The following is an 18,745-nucleotide window of genomic DNA, read 5'->3' on the forward strand; positions in this document are numbered from 1 at the left end:
ACAGCAAATCCATCTGCACATCAACCAAAAAGAGATGATAGCTGTCCAGCACACCTTGATAGCTTTCAAGTCCTTCTCTCCCCAGGGGCTCTTCTGATCAAAACAGACAACACAACTGTTATGTGGTATATCAACAAGCAGGGAGGGACTCAGTCCTACCTTCTATGCAGGCTGGGCATGACCCTTTGGCACACAGCCTCTTCCATGCAACTCCACCTGTTAGCACAATTCCTACCGGGTTCTCTCAACTGTCTGGCGGACCACTTAAGCAGAAATCTTCTGGACCCACACGAATGGCAGCTCAACAGAAGAACCTTCGCCCTAATAACTCAGAAAAGGGGCACCCCGAAGGTCAACCTCTTTGCCTCCCACTCCAACCATCAGCACAGCAAGTTCTGCACCAAGGAGCATCACTGCATGGCTTGGAAAGTGGATGCCCTGTCCTTCCCCTGGGTCAGTCTATCAGTCTATACCTTTCCTCCACTACCTCTCATCCCCAGGGTACTGCTCAAAATAAAGGAGGAAAAATCAAGGACAATTCTTATAGCTCCAGACTGGCCTTACCAGCACAGGTACCCCTTGCTGTGCAACCTGTCCCCTCTGCCACCTTGGCATCTCCCTCAGATTCCAAATCTCCTGACCAAGACGGAAGGGGAATTCATGCATCCCCAATTGCAGACACTCAGTTTGGCAGCTTGGCTTATTCCCTAACTCCCGATCAATCTGCCAACCTCAGCAAACCGGTTCTAGACGTTATATGTGAGGTCAGATACCCTAGCACTAGGAAGTCTTATGCTGACAAATGGAAAAGGTTCTGCACCTGGATTCAGGCGAAGGGAGCCAATACGGCACAGCCCTCCCTCGCTCTCATCCTGGATTACTTAGCTGACCTGCTACATAGTGGACTCTCCTTTTCCTCTTTTAAAATTCATGCCTCTGCTATCTCTGCTCATTTTCCCCACTGAACAGCCCCTTTCGTACACCCTCTGAGCAAACAGTTCCTAAGAGGGGCTAGCAACTTGAGGTCACCCAGAAGAGCACCAACCCCAGCTTGGGACCTTAACTTTGTGTTGGAAAAGCTCACCCCCCCCCCCTTCAAACCTGCCTCTTCAGCAGAGCTAACATTTTTCTCCTGGAAGACCAGCTTTCCTTCTGGCAGCGTCTCCGAGCTGCAAGAACTCATGGCTGTGGAACCCTTCATCATCTTCCATGCCGACAGGATATCCCTCAGAACTAACCCTTCCTTCATGCCCAAGGTGGTGTCCAGTGTGGCTCTCAACTAATCCATTCATTTGCCCACATTTTCCGTAACCCACAGAACAAGGGGGATAGGATCCTGCACTCTCTAGATGTGCACAGACAGCTCAGATTCTGTCTAGACAGGACTAAATCCTTCAGAAAGTCTGATCAGTTGCTGGTTAGCTTTGCTGCAGGGGCAGAGCGCAAAGCCATCTCCAAACAAACCATCTTCAAATGGATAGTATACTGCATCCATTTCTGTTGCAAACAACAGAGAAAGCCTCCCCCCAGGGGGTCAGGACTCACTCCACCAGAGCAGCCTCCACCTCTGCAGCTTTCCTCAGAGGAGTCCCCACCAGGGACATCCTGGAGGCTGCCCCCTGGACATCTGTTCACACCTTCACCAAACATTACCACCTGCTTATCTTCTCCAAATCCAGGGCAGGGTTTGCCTCTACAGTCTTGCAGACCATCCTAGCCAGCCCCTAGTTTCCTTGACTGCCTCCACCCTTTTCCTCAGCTTTGGGAATCAACCCAAATGTGATGACTGCAACAGTGAAACACGAATAACAGTACAGCTGTGTACACTTGCCATAAATGTAGATGTTAAGAGTATTCACTGTTGCAGTCCTGGTTTCCCTCCCTCCATCCACCTCTTTCTTCTTTCCTTACAAGGGACATATTGGTATTTACCTTCTACTGGTGGGGTTCTTCCACCAGAACATGGCTCCCACTTGGGGGCTCCTGACAAGTTAGAGCAAGAAAAACTGATGTAATAGCATTGTCTGCCTTACTTTATACTACTGATGACCTGACATCAGCCCGGAAGTGACAGCAACTGAAGCAGAAATACTAAGCCTCTGGTATTCAGGCCGGCCGAGGGCTAACCTGGCATGGATAACCCAAATGTGACAACTGCAACAGTGAATACACTTGAACATCTACATTTATGGTAAGTGTACACAACTGTACTTTCCTCATTACAAAAGGTACTTAAAACTTCAAATTTAGCATTAGGAAATCCAAGCCCAGCTATTAATTTACAGTTGCAACTAATTCAGAGGACAACCACAAGGCTTCCTACAGGTATATTATAAAGCAAAGAAGTAACCAACAATCCAGTACTGAATTCATCACTAATGGTACCTCCTTTTTTGACCCTGAGCTATTATTTATTTATTTTTTTGCAGAAAAATTGTCTTCCAACTTTACCCCACGCACTCTCCTGTCTCACTCATTCCCTCTTGTATTGCCCCTCCTCAAATCACTTTCATTCAAGTCCTTTTGATAGTTTCCAAAATAAAAAAATACCAGCTCCATGTGTTCTGACAGTATCCCTAGATATCTGCTGAGAAGCATAAAGTCCTGTATAACAAAACCCCTCCATCAAATCTTCAATCTAGTCTCTCCATTAGTTATATTCTCAAGCTCTGGAGAGTAGTTTTGGTGGTGCTGTTATATAAATGTGATCCCTATACTTACCCTGGATAGTACAGCCCTGTTAATCTTGCATTATTTGCAATGCTGTGGAATGTATTATAGCTGAACTATATGTTCATCTATCTATCTATCGATCAATCCACCTATCAGTCTGTAGCTATAATATATATCTTTTGTTGACCGGGTTAGTCCCATTAGGATACTTATTTTCTTTACAAGGGAAACCCAAGGCTGTATTTCTACTACTAGGGCAAATTTGGCCAGGGTATCTAGAAACCTCCTGTACTCTTTTTGATAGATGTTAGGGGTTCTTTTACATCCACCTGAGCTAACACCACCTCAAACAGATTGGACCTTGGTTTAACATCTCATCTGAAGGATAGAACACTCAGGAATGCAGCATCCCCTAATGCTGCACTACAGTTTCAGAAATCCATTCATCAGGAGTGGGTATAGAACCCACAGCCTTCTGGTCTTCGAGCACCAAAGCCAAGTGTGCTTATTTATGTCTCTGGATACACACTAGTTTGGTTTGCAATTTATAAAGATAGCAATGTTGTCTACCTGGAACTTGCCATGGCATTTGACACTATCCCCTATGCTGGGATTATTGACCACCTCTACCAACTCGAGATTAACCCATGTATAATTCACTGGATAGGTATTTGGCTGTCTAATTGAATACCTACCTTTAAGTTAAGGGACAGAAAAGGCTCATCAGTGGTGTTCCCCAGGGCCCTGCCCTGGACACCTTCCGGTTTTGCTATATACTCCTTTAATACAAAAGGTGATATCAACAGACTATGGTTTATTTTATTTTATTTATTTATTTATTTAACATTTGTTAACCGGGAAAGTCAGACTTGGAACAAAGCCAATTTTCAGCGGAGGCCCGGGGAGAAAGGCTCCAGATGCATGTCTTTGTAACGTTAGCATCAGTTAAACAATGTAATTTAACATCAGTTAAACAAGTTTACTGATGACTGCAAACTGGGGGTGGTTCTCATTCTGATAATCATGTTTGATAAAGGCTAGACAAGCAAATGCATGGTGTATTAATCACGGGCTTACTTTCAACACCAAGAATTGCAGTATATAGTGTCTTTTTGTGTTTTATCATCACTACCTCTTATCATATAGATAATTGTATCAGATTTAAATACATTTTTTGTGACTTAGGTAGGTATATTCATAACATCTGTGATGGCTTGAAAAATCTTATCTTGTGCAGGCTGTCCTTCATGCTATCTCCTTAAAGTCCAAAGAAGGTGTGGTCCTACCTTATTAGGCCCATCATTACATATAATGCACTCCTCTGGCACATATCTCAGCACCTAAACCAGCTCAGACCACCTCTGTATTTCCTCGCCAAAAATATCTCAATTCTCAATGCTCTTATGTTCTCTTACAGAATAAAATCTCTGCCCCTTTACTCAGTGTCATACAGACAACTGAGAGGAGATCTCTTCTAGCCTTTTGTGCTATGAATAACAAAGTACTCTTGGAATTCCTTCACCTAAGTAGGACTAGTGGCAAAGCAGACACCCACTGTAGAAAGCTAAACCTGTAGTACCACATCAGCACCACCAGATGGCACCAAAATGTTCCTAAACAGGTGTTTTCCTTTTCTGGAAAAGCCTGCATTTAGAGTAGTTTTCCAACAACCTTTAAAACCAGTCTGGATGGGTGATTGCAGTTTTTTAGCTGGGATATGTAGGGAAATCTACTTAATGAGGGGGGTATTGTTAGTCTCCTAGCAGTACTGGGTAACTTGGCTGAGCTTCTTAATGATCTCCTTGGCTGTAAGCTTAGTAAGAACCTATGAAAGGTCTAAATTTTTCATGGGGCGAAAGAGATGATCAGAATGAATAGAAGGATGGTTGCCTGGCATAAAGCTAAAAGTAATAATTATGAGGTTACTCTGATATGAAAAAGAAGTGGTTAGTAAAGTTCCAGGTGATGCCAGTCGTGGGACTAGGACTTTTTGGCACCTTTGTATCAGACATAATAAGAGACGACACTGGAATATAAAGATCACTGAAGGATGGAGGAACAAGCCTACCAGAGGACTTGGCAACTGACAAGGTGGGCTAAGAATTGGTATCCAAGGTTTGATGGCGAGAAACCTAAAGAAATAATCCCAAAGTGTGATACCAGCTGAGAGGAGTGACCTCTGTAAACTGAAACACCTAGTATGGACTGAGAGTCCAGAAAGATGCTGGCCTGAATTCTGAGGAAAATTATTCAAGGAGCATAGAGTTTACATTCCCTACTTATAGTACTTTGTTGATTTCTGCTGCCATACAGGGATTAGGATCTCAGGCTTGTCATAGGGACAAAGAAAGGCTATCATAGCAGTAAAAGGAATGGAGAGCAATAGAAATGAGGACAGGTTACAGAAGGCAAAGTTTTTCTCGCTTGAAAATAGGCAATATGGGGAAGGGGAGACATGAATGAAGGTGCAGAAAGAATAGAGCATTATAATGATACACAGGCTATGAGGAAAGACAGAGGAGGGAGGGGAATGTCTACCACACTGATGGTACAAATTTATTGCAGGCATCTAAAAGTACTGTTATGGAAAGAGTAGTGAATAAAGGCAGTAGATTACCCAAGCAGGTACTGCTGTATGAAGGCCAAGGATGGGCAGTAGCCTATGAAAATGACCATCTGACAGATACTAGCTACACAAATAAGTACAGACTAGGCAGACATCTTATCTCTTTCTGCTGTCACAGTTTTGTAGAGTAATGTAACTATATCATTGCCTGTACTGTAATTGCTAACATTTGTTTTATGTTTTTAAAGGAAAAATTTGAATATAACCTGTGACATCTACATTGAAAAACCCAGTACAGGAGGAGCTTTTGTTGCTGGTCGAGTAGATAAGGGAGGAGAGGTAGTCCGACAAACTCAAGGACTCTTCTTCTGGGTTTTTGCTGATGGTACCTTCAAAGTTACTAATGACTTGGGTAAGTGTGAAGAAGTGAAACTGTTTTTTCTTTTTTTTTTTTTTTCAGATTGCTCTCTGCTGGCAGTACAATGTAATGAAGATCCGTAGTCTGTATCCCTCTTTGTCATGTATGTATGTATGACAGCTGGATATCAGGAAGCATCTATGACACAGGAAGCATGTTCATTAAATTATTAGGGTACTATTAGCAGTTCTTTGGTGGTTGCTTGGATGTCGGGTTGTTTTCCCTCCCCTACCTGCCTGATTGTGAAGGTTGGTATTAGCTGTCTGGTGCTCAAAGGATCTATGATATTTATGTGTCATATTTTCTAAATGTTAAATACTTAGAGCAGCCTTGCTGGATATGGCATATTTGCAGTGTCCGTGTAGATGTGACAACCTGTGTTGCCAACCTTGGTTTTCATGTCCCATAGCTCACCCTCCCATTGAATTGAATAACTGTCCCTGGATAAGATTTGTGGTCAAAGTGCAGTATACAATCTTTGCACTCGCTCACATTGTTTTTGGTTGATAGCTTATCACAGAGATGTACATGAATCCTAAATTAGTTTACATTTCCTAAGCTGGAGCTCATAATCAGGGCCATTTATGAGGTGACTCATCTGCTTTACAGACAAGTACATTATACCATCATTGAGATAAGCAAATTAAAGACCTTGGGCCTTTGGCTACTGGTATTGGGCTGTTTCTGAAGAAGTCATTAACATGAGTAAAACTGTAATAAACCTTGTGTTTGTACTCCTCACTTATCATAATTTTAAATGGAGCCCTTACTTTCAAAAATCTTTTTGTCTAATGAAAGAAAAATCACAAGTCAGTACCATTTGCAGTCTTTATCTTGGTATTTTTCTAGCCCCAACTTCACTCTTTGTCTAACCATGTACATGTTGCAGTTTAATGTGATATGCTCAAGGTAGTCTTCAAGAATTGTACAAAATAGACTATTTATTATTCCTGAAAAAGCATAGCACTTGAAATTTTGATTTTGTTCCTAGCTCTGTTTTTCATTCTCTTGAAGCCCCCCACCTTTCTCTCTTATTTAAGTGCAGTTTAAAAACTATGTGTGCTGTCCATTTTCATTCTTCAACTGTTGGGTTCAGATCTGAACCTCTGATCCGACTCAGCCATTACTAAAGCTCAAGGTAACCTAAAAGCTCTCGAGATTCTCCCCTACCCATGATGCACCAACACCTAACATACCCCATATCTAGTTTGCAGATTTTACCTGAAGTTGTAACCGTCATTGTACGTAAATATTTATCTATATATAGATACTTAAAAATGTATATGTCCTGAAAAGGAAACTGTATCTGGAGCTCAAACATAAAGGGCAGTGGTATCCTTATACAGTCTCATTTTTCCAAACGTTTGTTGAAAAAAGGGATGGAGGTTGTTGGACAAGAAGTTGAGGAAGAATAAAATTAGACAACACAGACTGAACATTATTTTGAGTACATACCTTCTTTATCAGATGTCAATTTTCATTCTATCCTCAACTGTTGGGGCAGAGTCCCCAGCTACCTAAAATCCTGGGTGGACTCTGTGGAAGGATATTCCTGAGCATAGTTGAGCTGGGTCTATATCATAACATCGAAAGGAAAAAATCTGGAGCGGCTTAAATATCGAAATTGCCGTTCATCGAAATCGCTTTTGTGGAGGCTGCGCCTCCCCCCCCCCCACACCACCACTAATTATATATACCAACTCTGAGATTGCACTACACTGAGGAAAGGGCAAAATTCCTGATCTTCACTGTACCACAACCTCACAAAAAAACAAATTGATGAATGGCAATTTCAAACCGTTCGAGATTTGTTCCTTTCAATGTTATGATATAGACCCGTTGAGCCAAAAGACAGTCTACCTCGAGACCAGATCCAGTTTGTATTGAGTGATAAAAGTATGAGGATTCGTCCAGGTTGCAGCAGGCACATATGTCGTCCATGGAATCTCTAGATAGAAAGACTGAAGAATATGCCATGGACCTAGTTGAATGGGCTCTTAAAGGTTTAAGTAAGGATAAACCCATTTTAAATGCAACATAAATTCACCTTTATTTGTAAATTTAGGAAAGAATACTGGCAAATTAATGGACTGATCAGTATTGGATTCTAACACCACCTTGGGAAGGAAAGTGACATTGGTTCATAATGTAACCCTGTCCTTATGAAAAACCAGGTATGGAGGTTTCAGTAACAAAGCTTTAAGTTCTGAAACTCTACTGGCTGAGGTAATGGCCACTAGAAAGTCAGAAATTTAAGGTCCTGTTTTGCTGCTGGCTCAAAGGCGAGGTGAATTACGGCCTGCAGTACTGAGTTCAAGTCACATGGTGGAGTAGAATCTTTATACAGGGGTCTCAAGAGAAAAGTGCTTCTCAAGAATGCTTTACAAAGTGTAGGAGATGCTACAGAAGAATTTTCAAATCCAATATGAAAATTAGAAGTTGCTGCCAATTGAACCTTAATAGTAGAGGAGCTTGCCCCTTCATTAAAATGGAAGCTAAAAATTCAAGTACATTATTTATTGGGGCCAAAAAAGGGTCAGTGTGTTTTTGCTGTGCCCGGTAAACAAAACTTTTCCATTTACTTGTACACAGCTTTCTCGATGAAGGTTTATGGGAAGATAAAAGAATATAAGTAACCAAAAAAGCACCAAAGTTGCGAGTCCTCAGTATAATTTTAATAGAATATCATTAAGCGCTTTCATCAACAAGTATGACTTCTTCAGAACAAGGAACAATCTGAAAAACAAGTTTAAATACACAATACCATACAACTATTGGTCCAAATCTACCCAATGTAGTCAAAGAGAATTCATGGTTCATAATTATTTAACAACCAAGTTAGCCAAGGCTAAAAACTGTGTATACAACACATTACATTACAATACATTGTTCACCAACATATTAATTGCAAAAAACTTTCAAAATTCTTAAAAAAATCAAGAAAATCAATTCTCAATAGCTTATAAAATTCTTAATTACAAAGTAAAAATACTTGTTTGGGTATGCAAGTTTTTGCTGCTAAATTCATATGAAGAAATTGTTATATCAGTAATTGCTTCCCTTAGGACGCATTACAAGGCATACAAACTTTATTTTCGAACTTGTTTTACTTTCAATAAACATCCTGGAATATGGTTAGAAATGTTCTGCATTTTCTTATAAAATAGGCAGTATCGTAACATGTTCATTTAAACCTGGTGGGAAATCTGCAGCCAACCTTAACTGCCACAAAAGCTCCTTCTGTAATGCATTTTGCCAATCACCACCTCTCACTTCATCAAATGCAAAATCGAGAATGGCAAATTTAAAACCTACAAAATTCACACATAATGCGCTATGTTTATATAGAGCGTTAGTCTCTTTTTTTTTTTTTATGTCGTATAGATGTTCATATATCCTGGTCTTAAATAGCCTCTCTGTCTTGCCTACATAAAATGAGGAACAGGTGTTGCATATGGCTATATATATACCAGTTTGCTGGAGGAACAGTTGCCACTTTTTAAAAAAAATATAATTTTTATTCTGGTTCTCAATTGTGACAGAACTATCTTGTAAAATGTACGAACAGTAGGAACATCTACCACAAGATTTACTTCCGCCCTTTCTGGATTGGATACCTGTTGAAGTATTACCCCTCTCTAACTGATTTTATATTAGATCCTACTTTTGTAGAAAATAAAGGTTTATCACCCAGTATTCGATGTACTTTGCTGTTTTAAAAATGTTCCAATTTTTCATTAATATCCCCTTAATCTGAGAATACAAGGGGCTATACTGTATCACACAGGCTTGCTGGAAGTCAGTTTTTTTCTTATATCCATCCTGTGCTTTTATTGTCATGGTATCCAGGAAATTATCTAGGAAATTAATCTCTTTTTTTTCATGAAACTGAAAGGTGAATTTCATAAAATCAGTAGTTTAATTTAAATATTGAATAAATACAGGTATCTTGTCTGAATTCCCTTTCCATAATATAAAAGTATCGTCCAGAAATCTACCGTAAAATATTATGTTTGACAAAAAAAACTCACTTTGAAAAACATGTTCAATTTCCCAACCCAATAAAACTAAATTTGCATATAGGGAGGCACATGCTGCCCCCATAGCTACCCCTTTTAGTTGTTGAAAGTATTCCCCCTCAAAATAAATGTAGTTAATTTCCAATATTAGATTCATGAGTTCACATGTTAACAAAACTTCATCAGTAGTAAGAGACGAACTAGTAAAAAGTACTTCTTCAAAATACTGCAACCCTTCTTGTTTAGGAATACTTGAAAATAATGAAACTACTGATTTTCTGAAATTCACCTTTCAGTTTCACGAAAAAAAGAGATTAATTTCCTGGATACCATGATAATAAAAGCACAGGATGGATATATCTCCAGAATCAATGGCAAAAACACTTTTTGCAATAGCTACCTACATTTCAATAGCCACCACCCCACTTTCCAGAAAAAAATTATTATTAAAGGTCAGGCTATTAGAATTGCCAGGATGACATCACTAAAAAGAGATGTGATTAGTGAGTTTGAATTTTTAAGGGATATGTTCCTGGAGAGAGTTTATCCTGGCTGTTTTATAGATCCTATACTATCAGATGTTCTGGATAAGTGGGGTAATGTATATGTTCCCCTATTGGGTAGAAATAGTGACCATTTAAACAATTCAGCTATGACTTTAGAAGTTAAGAAACAAACCGACTTCCAGCAAGCCTGTGTGATACAGTATAGCCCCTTGTATTCTCAGATTAAGGGGATATTAATGAAAGATTGGAACATTTTTAAAACTTACAGCAAAGTATATCGAATACTGGGTGATAAACCTTTATTTTCTACAAAAATAGGACCTAATATAAAATCAATGTTAGAGAGGGGTAATACTTCAACAGGTATCCAATCCAGAAAGGGCAGAAGTAAATCTTGTGGTAGATGTTCCTATTGTTCGTACATTTTACAATATAGTTCTGTCACAATTGAGACCCAGAATAAAAATTATATTTTTTTAAAAAGTGGCAACTGTTCCTCCAGCAAACTGGTATATATAGCCATTTGCAACACCTGTTCCTCATTTTATGTAGGCAAGACAGAGAGGCTATTTAAGACCAGGATATATGAACTTCTATACGACATAAAAAACAAAAAAGAGACTAACGCTCTATATAAACAATAGAGCGTTATGTGTGAATTTTGTAGGTTTTAAATTTGCCATTCTCGATTTTGTATTTGATGAAGTGAGAGGTGGTGACTGGCAAAATGCATTACAGAAGAAGGAGCTTTTGTGGCAGTTAAGGTTGGCTGCAGATTTCCCACCAGGTTTAAATGAACATGTTACGATACTGCCTATTTTAAAAGAAAAGGCAGAACATGTCTAACCATATTCCAGGATGTTTATTGAAAGTAAAACAAGTTCGAAAATAAAGTTTGTATGCCTTGTAATGCTTCCTAAGGGAAGCAATTACTGATATAACAATTTCTTCATATGATTTTAGCAGCAAAAACTTGCATACCTAAGCAAGTATTTTTACTTTGTAATTAAGAATTTTATAAGCTATTGAGAATTGATTTTCTTGATTTTTTTAAGAATATTAACAGTACACAAATGTGCATTTTTTGAAAGTTTTTTGCAATTAATATGTTGGTGAACAACATGATCTTATTCTTTTGTATACACAGTTTTTAGCCTTGGCTAACTTGGTTGTTAAATATTTATGAACCATGAATCATCTTTGACTACATTGGGTAGATTTAGACCAATAGTTGTATGGTATTGTGTATTTAAACTTGTTTTTCAGATTATTCCTTGTTCTGAAGAAGTCCTACTTGATGAAAGCGCTTAACGATGTTCTATTAAAATTATACCGAGGACTCGCAACTTTGGTGCTTTTTTGGTTACTTAGTTTTTGGTGGAGCACCTTTTGCACCATTTGCTTGGTTTTTAAGATAAAAGAATATGATGAATGGGGCAAGAGAGCATTGGTTGTCTGGCTAGTAATGGAATTGGAGAAACCATGCTGTTAGCTTGTGGTTTGAGATATCCAGATGAACCATGTCTAGCGGATGTAACAGGAGATCTGGAGTCAGATCCAGTATCCAAGGTTGTTAAAGATGATGAGGTCACAGGAAGGGGAACCAAATTTGATAAGGCCAGTAGGATGCAATGAGGATAACATTGCTCTTTAATCTGGCTGCTTTCTACAAGAATTTTGAAATTGGAGGAATTGGTGGGTAAGCATAAAGCAGACTAGGGGGCCAGTCGGGAATGAGAATGTTCCCCAGTGATTGTCCCTGAGGAGGAATTAGGGCAAAAGTAGCTGCTGCATGTGTTTAGGAGAGAAGCAAAAAGAACGCAGCAAAGCTGGCCCTATTGGCAGAAAATCATTTCTGCCACTTTCCTGTTGAGAGACCACTTGAGAGGTAGAAGAATGGACCTGCTCAATTTGTCTGCTGTCAAGATTTTCCCCGGAATGTGCGTTGCTATGAGAAAGCGGTTGGATGAGATTGCCCGTTGCCACACTCTGAATGCTTCTGGACACAAGGGGCATGATCTGGTTCCTCCTTGTTTGTTGATGTACCAAACTACTGACGTAGTCTGTTTGAATAGCAATTGTCCCTGAAGGGAGAGCATCCGGAAAGGCCTGCGGTGTTAAAAAGCACTGCTGTCATATTTTTATTTTACAGTTTGCTTACCGGGATAGTCCATTGGGCCAAGAACAGCGCATTTTCAATGGATTCCCAGGAGAAAAGCTCCACGAACAACAATGTAATATGAAGACAATGCATTTACATTTATGTAATACTATTATAGAACAATGGTATTACACAACATAACAAAAAATCCAGGATTGCAGTGACAATACAGTCAAAAAAGCAAAAGGTAAAATTACACACACACACACACACACACACACACACACACACACACACACACACACACACACACACACATACACATTGGTGCATATTCCTGTTAGATTTGTTCCAATGTGAAATAACACAGGGTTGACATTACAGTTTTACATGAAATCCTAGCAGAGTTAATGTACGATGGGGGATAAGAGGTGTGAATTGTTGAATGTAAGAAGGGTGGGGCAATAAGAAAAAAAGTAGAGCAACAGTATGAGTAAATGAGAAAAGTGAAGATGGTGGTAGTCAGAGAAGCTCAGTATGATGAAGAGAGAAGTAAAGGATGTGAGAAATGGGGAAAAACATGCGAGTCATGGGATGAGAGCAGGGACATTCCCAGAGGGTTTTGAGATGGAAATGAAGTGCAGGGAGTTCCAGAGGGCAGCTAGGGAAAAGGACAGTAGGTGTTTGCCTGGAGGACGAGCAGGCTTGTACAATTCAAGCAAATTCTGGTTACTGGATTTTAGACATCTGTTGGGTAGGTACATTTTGAAGGAGGAGACAAGGGAAGGAAGATGGAGGGATTAAAGATGAGTTTATGAGCATGAGTAAGTTGAATGTAGGTAAGATGACTGGGAAGTTCAAGCCAATTTAGCTTGTGTAAGGCATTGCAATGGTGGGAAGAGGCTTTATAGCTGGTAGCAAATTTAGAAATGTTGTTATAACAGGAGGATAGCTTTGTTTTTAGAGAGGATTTAAGGTTGGTAAGAAGTGGGGCACCATATAGGAGAAGGAATGAGGAATGTGTTTGAGAGTACAAGTTTAGTAGTGGGAGTGATGTAGCAGTTATGGCAGTAGATCATGCCTAGTTTCTGGTGTTTTTTTTTATATTGGTTAGTAGGTGGGTATCAAAGTTTAGCTGTTCATCAATAAGGACTCCTAGAAGCTTTGTATGGGATGCTACCTGGAGAGGTATTGTTTTGACTAGTAGTGGAGAATGAGTTCTTGTCTATAATGGTACTTTTTGAAGGGGAAAATAACATAATTTTAGTTTTTGATGCATTGAGTGGTAGGTGGTTTTGATGCATTGAGTGGTAGGTGGTTGTCTATCATCCAATGTTCGGTATAAGAGAAAGCATCCCGAGTTAGTTTTAAGAGAGTGGAGGTGGAAGTGGCGGAGCAGATGATTGTAGAGTCATCTGCATATTGAATCAGTTTAGCACTAGAAATGTTTTGGAGGGAAGTCATTTATGAAAATGTTGAACAGTATGGGACCCAATATGGAACCCTGGGGTACACCTGTAGGTGTATTAAGAAAGGAGGAGGTTGCTTTTTTCTATTTGACAGCTTGTTGTCTGTTGAAGAGGTAACAGAAGAGTGGATAGGTTTAGATTAGAGAGTTTAGATAAGAGACTGTTATGGGCGGCCACGGTGGTGCAGCGGTTAGCGTTGTTGCCTCACAGCAAGAGGTTTTCTGGGTTCAATCCTCTGCTGGGGTGCCTTCTGTGCAGAGTCTGCATGACCTCCCTGTGGTCGCGTGGATTTCCTCAGGGTGCTCCGGTTCCTCCCATATCCCAAAGACATGCTGTAGGTAGATTGGACACTCTAAATTGGCCCTAGGTGTGTGTGAGTGTGTGTGTGTGTGTGTGTGTGTGTGTGTGTGTGTGTGTGTGTGTGTGTGAGTGTGTGTGCCTTCTGTGGAAAGTTGGGCACCGGGCTGGCAACTCAACACCGTAAAACTCTACTGCCAATCATGAGCGGACAGATGATCTGCTGTGGCGACCCTTAACTGGGAAAAGCCGAAAGAAGAAGATAGGAGACGGTTATGGGAGATGGTGTCAAAGGCCTTGGATAAGTCCAGAAGCAGGGTGAACACAAGACAGCCGTAATTCCCAGGCTTTGTTGATGGTTTCGAGGAAGGAGGGGAGAGCAATTGTAAGGAGGAGGGAGGGAAGGCGACGAGTGAAAGAGGGAAGATGATCGCCAAGAGTGTCAGGTAGGATACCACTGTCAAAGATGTACTGGGGGTGGGAAACAAGAATCCAGTCAAGAGTAGTACCAGAGGAGAAGTTTTTCAAGGGCCAAAGAGAGTTTATTAGTTGTGAGAAGTTGTATAAGTTTATGTTGTGTGGAGAAGTAGGAGATTGAATATCTGTCCAGTTAATATTAACGTCACCGAGGATTATGGTCTCATTGGTAATGTTAGAGGAGAACCAGGAGAGGATATCCTCAAGAATGGGGATATTGTCTCTTGGGGGAATGTAAAGAGCAGCTTATACATATGTGTTTGTTTCTATTCATCTGGAGGAGGGCCAGCGTTAGTTCTGCATTGGTGAATTGGGGTATGGCTTTGATGAAGGGAGTACTTTAAGGGACATGGAGTAGAGAAGAGCTCTCCACCACCTTATTTGACTGTCCTGTCATTTCTAATTATATTGTATTTGGGGGGAGTGATTTCTGGATCTTTTGTGTGTGGCTTTAACCAGGTTTCAGTAACGGATAGGATATCTGGTGGCCAGGCATGGAAGTTTGGAATCTTGTTACATAAGTTTTGAACATTCAGTGTAGTGAAAAGAAGGGATTTTCAGGATGAGGGGGGAGGGGGAAGGGATGGGTTTGAATGAAGAGAGGGAAAAGGGACCAAGGTTTGGGTGAATGTCACCAGAGAGAATGTTGGTAATAAGTTGATGAATATGAGAAAATAGGACTTTTGAGTGCTTAGTGTCCTGTTTGAGAGTTGGGTGTTGTGTTATAGTAGTGTTGTTAGAGATTGGGGGTGAGAAGCAGTGAACATGAATGATTTTTATAAGAGAATAGGAGGTTGCTATTGAAGAAGTAGAGATGAGGGGATATAGTGGTTGTGGGGTGTTTAACATATGTGAGGTATGTAGAAGTTACATGAAAGGAGGGAGAGTGATTAGAATTTGGAGGACTGGTGAGAAGGTGAAGGTAGGTTAAGAAAAGAAGAGGTGGATTTTAGAGGCATAATGGTGTTTGAGTATTGTGGTATTGGGGAAATTGTAGTAGAGTGGAGAGTATAGGTATGCGATTTGTCAAGCAAGTTCTAAAGTGGAAGATAGCTAAGGGGAGTGGGGGGAGTGATTGTGTCGATGATGAAAAATGATTGGTATTGAGGGAAAATAAATATGTATGAAATGTTTGGGGTGTTTACTAGGTGTGTTTTCTTTTGGGAAGTTACTTTTGTGTGTGTGAGCAAATGTATTGTAGATAGCTAGTAATTTTTAATGGGAGGGGTTAGTTGTAATTACTGTAGCAGATTGGGTGGTTTTGAACTATGGTGTATGTGGTTTGGTCAAGTTTAAATTACAGGTATTGGTGGGTGGGTGGGATATAGGGGCAGGGAAAGGAGCGGTGTGAGCCCCCGTGTCATGAGGACAAATGGAGTGGGATGAGCCAAGATCCAAGTAAAGGCAAGTATGTGTTTAAGAAAAACAATCAGAATTGACCAAAAACTGCTGTGAAGCTTTAAGTCATTTCTTAACCATTTATCAGGTGGAAAACAAAGTAACCTTGTATCTATAGGTTACTGTGCTCTCAATTAAATTAACAACCACACACGGTATTTGATCAGTTATGGATACTATTTGCTAACAGAAGGGAATAAAAGAGAAATGGAAGATGAGTGTGTGTGTGTGTGTGTGTGTGTGTGTGTGTGTGTGTGTGGGGGGGGGGGCTGCTTACAAGCCAAAGCAGAGTGCTCACCAGGGGATAATGAATATTAGCTCAAACAGGTAGACACGTACACAAAGTTAACTTTAGCTTTTTGTGTTTGCAGACAGTTCAGACCCGGACTGCTAGTCGGGTTAAAGATAAAGGTGTTATTGCAGACTATTACTTAGAGGTGTTGGGTACAAAGTTAACTACAACATTGATATGCAAATTGGCCTCTTCACGGGACCAAGTGGCTTGGACAGTTTTCTGTGGAAATCCCCCCACCCACCCAATCTGGGAAGCTTCCTTAGTCACTATGGCCGTGGGCTGAGGGAGAATGAAAGGACGGCCTTCTAGAACTTTTTCTGAATGAATCCACCAGCAGAAATAGCTCTTGCATGCTTGAGTGATCCTTATTTGTGTTGACATGCGCTGGTGAAGATTGGACAGTTGTGTTGCTAACATCCACTGAAGCATTCTTATATGAAACCTTGCTAGAGGAACTAAAATTATGGCAGCTGACATTGACCCCAAGGGTTGAAGGATCAACTGGGCTGAAGTATTTGTACTACAAATTATTTTCCTGACTTAGAATCTTATAGTCTGCACTTTTGATAGAGGAAGGGAAGCTGTCACAGTTATCATATGACATAGGTCATAGGTGATTACTAGGCTAATGGCACAAGAGCCTTTACAAGCCTAGCCAATAATACCAGGATATGATGATATTGTACCTCGATTCAAAACCTTGAAAACTTATCCTATGAATTACAAAATTTGAGTTGGTTGTAGGTGAGATTTGTTATTTATGGTTATCCCCAGATGAGAACAAATCTGAAGTACCTGATATATCACTGTTAGCAAAAGCCTGGTCTGAGTGGTAATGAGCCAGTCATCTAGATATGGAAATAGATGGAATCTGTGCAGTCTCATGTGAGCTGCCACTACTGCCATGCAATTGGTAAACACCCTGGGGGCTGTGGTGAGGCCAAAGGGCAGTGCTGTGAACTGATGGTAACTGGCTCCTAGCCAGAAGAGTAAGTATCTCCTGGATTTCCTGTTCATTTATATGTAATAGTACGCATCCTGAAGGTTTGTCGAGCACATCCAGTTGTCCTTGCCCAAGAAGGGTAGAATGGACTGAACCATGACAATCCGAAACTTTGTATGTCAAACTGACTTGTTCAAGTCGCTGAAATCCAAAACTGGTCTCCAGTCCCCTGTTTTCTTTGGCACGAAAAAGAATCTTGAGTATGCTCTGGATTCTGTCTGGTTTGGTGGGACCTCTTAGATAACTGTTTTTTCTTTTTTCTAGCAGCTTTTATATTTGTATGGCTGCTTCTTTCTTCTGATTGGGTTGAACTTGGGGAATTTTGCATAGAGTTGGAGGTGAAGGGAAAAGGGTATTACATAGCCCTTGGAAATAATGCTCTACACCCAAGTATCTTTTGTTATGTGTCTCTCTGGTGCAGGGATAGTTCACCTTCCAGTTGATTCCAGAGGAAGACAATCAGGCTTCCTTTCAGGAGGATTGGTCTGTGAGAGTTGGGTCTGTCAGAGAAGGAATCTCTGGACCCTTGGTTTTGTGGGCCATTAGAGTTCTCCTCTGCCCTTAGGGGAACTTTCTCCACATGTGTTTGGAAAGGACCCCAGGACTTCTTGAACTACATCTTCCGACCACCTTGTTGATTCCTAGAAAGGATCTGTGAGGGGTCAAAAAACATATGCCCCCCGCAGAGAGGGTCTGTGCATCCTTCTTACACCTGGATAATGTGCCCTTCACTTTGGGGCCAAACAAAGAACAGCCGTCAAAGGGAGCATTGACAAATGAAGACTTGAAGGGCTCTGCAGAACCAAATAAGCACATGCAGGCATGCCTCCTAATGGATATGCCTGAACCCACTGCAATTGAGGCACCTTGGGGTGCATGTGAAATAAGACTGATGGATTGGAGGGTAGTCAGCTGAGAGGCGACAGATGATTGGGCCTCAGCAGAAATGGTCCCTGAAAGGGAACTTTAATTTTTTTCTTAAATCCCTTTGATACCTAGTAAAATGGGACAAATAGTTCAGTGATATAAGAACAAAGGTCTCTTTTACTTCCCAAAACTGTCTATTGCCCTAGACCCCCTGTTTGGGGGGATGAACAGAGGAACTCTGTTCAGAAAGTTCCTTCCTGGTGGCCACTGCCACAGCTGTGGCATCCATGGGCACCCCCTTACCCCAGAATTCTTTTCCCCTCAGGTGAAGCCAGAATCCTGTCTGGCCTGTTGGGTATTGACTCAACTGAGACAGGCTCCTTCCATGCCCACTGAGAGACCAAATCATTGAGCTCGTCTGTGGGTGGAGTAACCCAGGAGGTAGGTGGCTCAGCTCTAAAGGCCTCCAGAAATGCTGACTCCTCTGATAAAAGGTTGATGGGTATCTAACCAACTCTCTGTTTAAGGATCTCCAAGATGTCTCCAAATGAGACATCTTCTGGAGGTGATGAAGTGGACCCTTACAGTCATTGAAATCAGTATCCTCAGTGACTGACTGTTGTGGAGAGTCCGAGTGCCTCCTTTTGTACTTCCCT

General features: G+C 40.8%; 1 protein-coding gene across 1 annotated transcript in view; it reads left to right on the forward strand.

Annotated features, from left to right (window-relative positions):
- LOC122804310 (galactocerebrosidase-like) overlaps positions 1-18,745 on the forward strand; it is a 553,356-nt gene that overhangs the window by 489,476 nt on the left and 45,135 nt on the right. The window contains exon 15 of the mRNA XM_044074101.1: positions 5,488-5,651. Coding sequence (XP_043930036.1) covers positions 5,488-5,651 — 164 coding nt within the window. The remainder of the gene's footprint in view (positions 1-5,487; positions 5,652-18,745) is intronic.

The sequence above is a fragment of the Protopterus annectens genome, chromosome 6.part0 (assembly GCF_019279795.1).
Source record: "Protopterus annectens isolate FY-2018-M chromosome 6.part0, PAN1.0, whole genome shotgun sequence".
Classification (NCBI taxonomy): Eukaryota; Metazoa; Chordata; order Ceratodontiformes; family Protopteridae; genus Protopterus; species Protopterus annectens.